The sequence below is a fragment of the Peromyscus leucopus genome, chromosome 23 (assembly GCF_004664715.2).
Source record: "Peromyscus leucopus breed LL Stock chromosome 23, UCI_PerLeu_2.1, whole genome shotgun sequence".
NCBI classification, from domain to species: Eukaryota; Metazoa; Chordata; class Mammalia; order Rodentia; family Cricetidae; genus Peromyscus; species Peromyscus leucopus.
This window is the reverse complement of record NC_051082.1, coordinates 30,133,547-30,142,383: the sequence shown is the minus strand read 5'-3', so window position 1 is coordinate 30,142,383 and position 8,837 is coordinate 30,133,547. Positions and strand designations below refer to the sequence as shown.

The following is an 8,837-nucleotide window of genomic DNA, read 5'->3' as shown; positions in this document are numbered from 1 at the left end:
ATGAAAGTTGATAAACTATGGAGGAATGTGTACTCATAAATGTGCAGCACTAAGACAATACAGAGTTTCAGCTCAAGGAATATGGGGCAGTGTATCAAAATTGAAGAATTGTGAAGGACTGAGTACAGGAAATCTTTAGGTATGTATGTCAAATTAGACAAGAGGTCAGGTTATACAGAACCAGATACAGCAGAGAGATGAACAATGTTTGTACATTTAACATAAACTTATGTAATTGACTGCTTGGGTAAGTATCTGATTAACCAAAATCTGACATTAGGCTATAATTAAGAAATATATTGGTCTTTGTTCCACTCTAGTATACAGTTCAATATGCAAATAATAAAGAGAGTAATTTCTTCATGCCAAAATATATTCATTTTTTAAAATGTGCTTTTCTTCATAGAAAAAGCATACATGAACCATAAGATTGATGCATCCAGGAATCCTATCAAAGGCATAAAAAACACATGGAAATGTATTAAATTATGTGGTGTTAAAACATGAAAGTATACAATCTTGAAGAGGTAAAGAATACATACACATCTCATTCATCTTTTATTTAAAAGTGAGAGCACAATAATTTTTTTTATGAACTCAACTTTCTAATTTAGAGAAATTTATAAATAATATTACAAGATGTGAGAATAAAGATAGATTTCATCAATAAGAGAAACCAATAAATATACAATTTTAAATCACTATTTTATCTGTGACAACTGAAAGATTGGTGCTAACAGAATGGAAGACTTCTATAAAATTAAGAAAAACATGGACTATGCTGTAAATTTGACTTTTCCTTTAGAATGTCCTTTGTTCCTGACATGATGAAGCATGTTCCTATGTGGTCTGAACAAAATAATATGGCACTTGGGGACAAAGATGCAACCCAGGAGTCCTGCACTGGAAGCTAAGATAGAGAAGACTTCCATAGCCATCATGAGTTTCCCCTTGGTGCTGTGGTAGACAGGAAAGAAGGTGACCCACACACTGAAGAACACCAACATGCTGAAAGTGATGAACTTGGCTTCATTGAATGTGTCAGGCAGTTTCCTGGACAGGTAAGCCATAATGTAGCTCCCAAGTGCCATGGAGCAGAGGTATGCCAGGACAGAATGGAAGGCAATAGTGGAGCCCTTGTTGCATAGAATAATTATGTGTCCATGTTCAGTGTAAGCATCTGAGTCAATAAAGGGAGGAGAGGTGCTCAGCCAAATGCCACAGAGCACAAGTTGGATGAGGGTGCAGATGGGAATGATGAAGTTAGGAGCCCTTGATATCATTATCCACCTTATCAGTCTCCCTGGCAATGTGATCTTGAAAGCCAGAACCACAGTAACAGTTTTGGCCAAGACTGTGGAGAGAGCCACAGTGAACAGGACTCCAAATGTGCTCTGCTGCAGGATACAGGTGGCTGTGTTGGGATGGCCAATGAACAGCAATGGACAAAGAAAACAGAAGATCAGAGTGATGAGCAGGATGTAAGTGAGAGCCTGATTGTTGGCCTTGACAATGGGGGTATGGTGATACTTCACAAAGACACCAAGAACACCAACTGTTACTGTAGAGAGTCCCAAGGCCAAGTAGGTAAGTGCCATCCCCAAAGGGTCTTCATAGGACAGAAATGTCACTGCTTTCTGGAGACAGTGGTTCTGCTCTGTGTTTGCATAATGACTTTCTGGACACCTCACACAATGATCCATATCTATTCAGGAATTAAATTTATTATGAATCTCTGCTCAGTTTCCCCTTTTATCTCAAGCCACTTCCCAGCACCCTTTGTCTGGCAGTTGCCCATATTTCCTTTGTTGTTCAAGACTCAAGTTAATCAGTCCTCTATAGTGAAAATTTCCAAATGCTCTCTAATCAAACACTCCAGGTTGATACTACCTATCTTCTTTGTTGCATATAAAGTGAACAAGTCTATCCTTTATATTGTTATACTTAAATATATTTCAATTTAGTGATGAAATGTATTTTTATTTATTCATGTAGTCATGTTATTGAATTAAACTGCATAAACCTAACTTGATTATGAGATGACTGAAAATTCATTCTTATGATGTCGTTCTCAGCCATCAGACTAAATTTAGCTATTGCCTTTTGTTTATTGAATACTCCAGTGTGTTCATTCTTTGACAGTGCTTGTGGAATGAGAATTATTAGATTCTTAAAAGCTGAAAAAACTCCCTGTGTGAACCTGTTTAATAACTTCTAGGGAGAAAAGATGTATTTAACAAATAGATATAAAATTCTAGTTTTAGTCTTGGTCGTGGAATAATTTTGTGATACTTTATCATTTATAATTGGTGAGTTTCATCTTTAATTCAAAACATAAATATCACTGTATTTATTACATGTTTACATTAAGAATATTTCTATTTCATATTTCTATTAAAATATTCAATATTTTTGCAATGTGGATTTTGTAATCATTAAAGTCTTTTCAATTTATCATTTTCTATTGCCTGCTATAGATTTTATTATATTATCATTTAATTTGTTAGTTCTTCAGATATGCCTTCCTTCTACCTTCTCACTCTCAATGTACTCTGTTTTTTCTATATCCCATGTGCTTACATCTATGTGTGTAAAAGAGCATGAATGCAGTGTAAGCACAATCATATATCTTCTTTAGTAAATGCACAGGGTATATAAGTCATGACAAATATTTTTTAAAAATTTAAAATAATTTTTTTATTTTTTTATTTTTATTTTTTTAACTTAAAAGCTTACTTTTATTCTTATTTATGTACATGTGTGTTTGTAAATGTGTATGCCATGTATGTTTGAATGCTCTTGGAGGCATGAAGTCAGTATCATAACTCCTGAAGATGGAGTTAATGACAACTGTAACGTGTCTGAAATGAGTCCTAGACTCTGAACTTGGGTCATTGGAAAGAACATTAAATGTTCTTAAGTACTAACCCAAAGTCTTTAAAATTGCTTGGGTTTTTTGTTTGTTTGTTTGCTTGCTTGCTTGCTTTTCATTTTTTTCTGTTAATTTTGAAGCTAATGTTTTTCTTTTTAATATTACCCTAGCTGGCCTTGAACTTGCTAAGTAGACAAAGCTGTGTCAAATTCAAATATATTTGTATGTGTCTGCCTCATGAGTGTTGAGAATACACCAATCCATCCTTACATTTACTTTTATAATTACATTTGAATTCAGTTTCAGATATTGTTATAAAATGGATATGTGGAAATATGCAAACAATTAGAAATAAAAATTTAAATCCCATGTTTGGTTTTAGGTATAGATTTGTTAATACACATCATGATTATATAGTTTAATTTATTCTATATTTCTAGGACAAAATACACTAAGGTGAAATCTAAATCTTCAGACATACAAAACCGTATCAATAGATACATCACGATCATGTAATTTAAAATGATTTTTTAATTTAGATACACCTCATTATATAGGTTGTAAAATACAGGATTCACTGTTTTGAAATATTTAGTACTAATGTTTTAGTACTTTTTCTTTCTTACTAAAAAGGGTCTCATTAAACTGCAGTCATGCAGTACATCATATTGATGTTTCCAGTTTCCTCCAATGAATATAACTAACATGTGCATGAACAAACTGTGGCTCCAATGTACACAAAGCCTGTTTGCACATTTAATTTTTGAAGGGTCTGTACAGTCAGTCTCAATATACATATTTTAAAAATAGGAAAATTAAAGTCACCAAAAATTTGAATGTTTTAAACTTTTTTAATTAATATTAAAACATCTGAGTATTCAGGAAAACCATTATGTCATTCAAAAAATTCCAGCTATTATGAGAAGCAACTCATTTAATATAAATGATAAGGTTTAGGAATCTTCTTTAAGTTTCTCTCCATATTAAACATTGTGAGTATATGTGCTTTTTATATTCATTGCTATCAATTGTCTCATACTTGTTTAATGTTCCCTGGATAAATTTTGACACAATGTTCCTCTACTATATCCTCCTTTGCCTGGAAAAGATGGTCCTTCAAATTCAATGTTCTCACTTGTTCTAGGAACAAGAGTGTACATCTATGCCTGGCTTATTCACAACACTATCCTCATCAAAAGTGTTGATTGTGCCATTTCAACTAGTTTCACAAGATATTAGGAGCATATCTGGGTTCGCTTGCAAGCACTTACAAGGTGCTTCATGTTACCTGTCACTCAACCTACAGTGATCTGATGCTACATTAACATTGAGTTGCACCAAGGGAGTACATGGTACACATACATGAATGCAGGCAAAACAGGTCACAGATAAAACAAAATGAATAATTATAAAATAAAACATTTTCAAATATGTCCATGTGTAAATTAAATACAACCTTTCTAACACCTCTAATGAACCTAGAACCATGACTTAAATTATGTAACTAAAGGCCATAAGGATCCATACCTTTAAGGTGTGCTAACTATGAGATAAATATGTTTTCAAATACAAGATAAGTCAGAAATTTATGAAGTTTGTGCATGTGTGTGTGTGTGTGTGTGTGTGTGTGTGTGTGTGTGTGTGTGTGTGTTAAATGCCATGGTGAAATGAAGACTACGCTGTGATGGGTAAAATTGTTCTCTGAAAGCAACAATGACTATAAAGGATGAACAACATACATCAAGTATGAGTTTCAATGGCCAGAGCACCAATTAAATTGAGGATAAAATGAACCAAAACAATTTTATTCTAACTGAAAGAATTATGGGACTTATCTCAAATGTTCCTTCATAGAACTTTTCAATCTGCTTAGAATTTGCAGAAGATTGTTTAGAAGTGAGAATTCCCCAGTGAGTCGGACACTTACCTGTCTCATTGGAAATCTCATTGTCTGGACAAGGAGTACAATCATAGCAGCAGACAGCCTTGCCCTCCTGGGGAGATTTTCTGAATCCTGGAACACAGCTCTCACTGCACACAGAGCGAGGAAGCTGGTAAGTAAATATAAAAGAGAAAATATTGAGGAGTGTACTGTTTTAAAACAATAAAACTGTTGTTTTTCCATATTGAACAATCAGATAGAAAGCTTTTATATTATTTGTAGGTTGCAGATTCTTTTTTGATGCATTGCTTATCATTTCAATATAGTATACAATATGAAGTTCAATTTATTTTAACAATGACACAAAGAAAACAGAAATCTGAATGGTTGTGGAAATATAAATGGTAGGAAAAAATAATATGTTGGTTCACTGATTACATATCATAGTGGGCAACTGTAATATCATACTGATCCTGTTCTATACTTCCTCACAGCTGGAGTGAGCAACATTGTTTCCCAATGGTGTTGCTTCATTTATATTTGTCAACTTGACAGGATTCAAAATTATCACATAAACTAATCTTTGTGACTAAATGAGATGATCTTGTTATGGCACTTGAAGTGAGAAGTTATTTTTTTGTTGTTTTTTGGTTTTTTCAAGACAGGGTTTCTCTGTGTAGCTTTGTGCCTTTCCTGGAACTCGCTTTGGAGACCAGGCTGGCCTCGAACTCACAGAGATCCGCCTGCCTCTGCCTCCCAAGTGCTGGGATTAAAGGCGTGCGCCACCACCGCCCGGCAAAGTGAGAAGTTATATTCTATAATTATATAGCAACATTTCAGTGGCTGATGCTAAGGACTGAAAGAAAAACAAAAATGGAGGTGAAGAGCAGTGCTCACTTCTATCTACTTCTTGACTGAAGATGCAACACGACTCACTTTCTCAGGCTCTTGCCAACATGATTACCTGAATCATCGAGTGCTCACACCAAATGTGACTCAAGTAAAATCTATGTTGGGATATATAGACAAATTACTTCCTTTTCAACAGCAAGACAAGTAATTAACCAATGCATATGTGCCCTCCATGCTACTGTGCATTGCCAGGTGACTGAAATCAAAATAACCATGCACTGGTATTTCCTAATCTGGCAGTTTAATCGGTGCTTTTGTCAATTGGTTTCAGTGCAGGGATTAAATCTTAATAAAAAGACACCTTATTTATCGCTGCAAATAAGTGATCATAAGTATGGAAAAATAAACAATCCCATTACTCAGTATAAGTTAACAGAACCTTCCTCATGTGACATTAGTTTTGTACATTGAGATGGGCACTGAGTAAGGAAACAACAATCATTACATCCACATACAAATGTTTATTGACATAGAGATCAAAGCAATGAGATAAGATCCAGCCCACCTCTGTAAATCCTATAGCCCACTGTATCATATGGTCAGACAAAAACAGTTCTTGACCTTGTGGAGCTTTTGGAGAAAATGTTCCAACTTTCATCTTTTTTCTGAGGCTCTCTGGAAAATTCCAGATGTTGATAATATCATATTGTGCATCTAATTTCTTTTGTGAATCCAAAACCACAACGTCTCCAGCACCATTTTTGAACTGGATATTCTTGAGAAAAGGGTGTAACTAAAAGATATGCAGAATCTGATGATTAAAAATTCCCAGAAAATTTCAATGAAACTTGATGAAGCAATATGTGTCATTGTCCTAAATCGCTAACATAAATGGCAAGCAATACTAAGCTATCAACATTTTAATGGATCATGACCAGAAAGTAATAGGAATATGTTGTGTTTCTATACTGCCAGTTAGTTTCAAAAGAAAGATTTTACACACACACACACACACACACACACACACAGAAAGATTTAATCAATGAATGTTGATTCAAGAAAATGTCCAAAGATTTAAGTGCCAGTCACATCCAAATATTTAAGTAATATACTCAAAATTACAATTTGCAAATGGGGTTTTTATGTCAAAATATATTATAGTGGTCAGTTAGATAAAATAACCTTAGCTTCAGAATGTCAAATATGAAGATCTAGTAGCATTTGAATATTTAGAATCTAGTTCTATTTCTATTATGAAATATACTTAGAGATTTTTGGGGTTCAATTGAGTATATTATCATGATAAGATTCTGAGAGTAATTGTAACACAAAGTGGATAATGACATACACACATTTTAACTATGTTATTGCTACCCATTCATCATGAACAATGATACATGTGTCTGCAATGATGTGCAGATGATACATTACATACATTATCTCAGGTGCATTTTGGCAAAATATGCCACAGTGTACAAGCATTTCCTAAGTGCTTTTATAGAACACAATATGTCACAGTGCTTTGTTAAAAATGTACAGGAAGAGAAATTACCTCCCAAGGGAAGTTATATATCTCCCCATTTTCATGGGGGTTAATTTGTACTTGTTTGAGTGCCATCTCATGGAGACTGTGAGCCACAGCATACACAGAATTATATAAATTGTAACTCTCTTCAGTCATATCCATTTCCCAAACATTTTTAGGCAACATTTCCAAAGAAGCATTGGGTAGACAGTTAGGCAAAATTTTGCAATCAGGTCCAGAAAAAGAGCACTTGAAGTATGAGTTCCAGAACAGAGCAAGAAAATAGTCCTCTGGGTATTTGGAAGGGTTATATGTCTGGATAAACTTCCTAAAATCAGAAAGCTCAGTGTGGTGATGTGCAAAAATGAGACTCCCATGGAATGTATCAATTATCAAAGATTTAGTAAGAGAACTTTCATCCCATTGTGACTTCAGGACCCAGACTTTCCAGTTCAATAAATGTGCTGCTATAATCATAATTGCACCATATAAGGATTCATGGTCACCATAAATGATAACCACATTTGCAGGTGATTTCTCAATACGCAGGTGAGTTTTTATGGAAGGTTCGTAGTAGGAGCCAATCGGGATGTCTGGAATCATTTCTACAAAAGCTAAACACACTCTGTACCTGTCCATCTCTTCTCTCAAGTCTGATAGACTCTCAGCCCCTGTGTGGTCATCCATAAGAACCAGTCCCACCCAGGTCCAGCTGAAATGAACCATCAAAATGACAATGCCATGTGAAAGAGATATGTCCTTGGGTGCGGTCTGATAGAGAGAAGAAAACTGGCGTCTGTCATTCAGCATAGTGTCAAATGGCCCAAAAGTAAGCTGAAGGAAATTTCAGATAGGAAACAAGAGTGAATACATTGACATAGAACACAATCATAAAGTGAAGGGGGCACTTTGGATTGGTATAGACCAACTTATGATCATGGTGTTATAAACTCCCATCTTGCTTCCTAAGACAACTATACACAGATCCTCACAAGACACAGAATTTATCTGAAAACACACACTGGGCTACAACCTCTTCCTCTTCTTCATCTCAAGCAAAGAATATGGGGTTATAGAACCAAATGCCTGTTTTATTTCTTTGATAGATGAATGACACAACATCACTTCCTTACATATGAAAACATCTGAAATGTCTGCAGTTTAATGCAAGTTTCTTGTTCACTCACAGACACGTCCCTCACCTGTGGATATTTGTAGAGGTTTAGTAGTATCCCAATATTTGCAGATGTTGCCCATGATGCTCCTGTAAGTAAAGCAGCAATCTTCACACTTCTACAACTATAATTAGGACATATATTTCGTAATCCTGTGAGGCTAGTGAAAGTTCCCAGAAGACTACTCCATTGATTGCAAGGGACATAACCGAGATAAAATCCTAGAGAGGTGTTGGGTAAAATGTGAGGGTTTCTGTTGATCTCCTCAATGGCGAATCTGAATGCCAAAGAAAACTGGTAGCTCCTCATCTTGTACCTACAGAGAGGGATTATCATTATTTATGAATGGGACTCATATCATACTCTCTACCAGTATTATGCAATGGCTCTCATACCTTCTATGTTATTTATCTATAGACAATAATTTTTGTTGTCATGGTAATGGTTATAATGTAAATGTCAGGGTATATAGTAAGTGGTGATTTAATTACCTTAAAGCCTCAGATGGACCTAAAATTTCAGGACAGGAAA

The 8,837-nt window shown here is 34.9% G+C and overlaps 1 protein-coding gene across 1 annotated transcript; it reads right to left on the bottom strand.

Moving 5' to 3' along the window:
- Nucleotides 1–776: 776 nt before the first annotated feature.
- Nucleotides 777–8,615, bottom strand: LOC114685019 (vomeronasal type-2 receptor 116-like). The gene is made up of 5 exons (XM_028859610.1): nt 8,334–8,615; nt 7,159–7,965; nt 6,172–6,399; nt 4,800–4,923; nt 777–1,705 (listed from the first exon to the last, which is right to left on the bottom strand). The coding sequence occupies exons 1-5, from the start codon at nt 8,613–8,615 to the stop codon at nt 777–779; spliced, it is 2,370 nt and encodes a 789-aa protein (XP_028715443.1).
- Nucleotides 8,616–8,837: the final 222 nt, after the last annotated feature.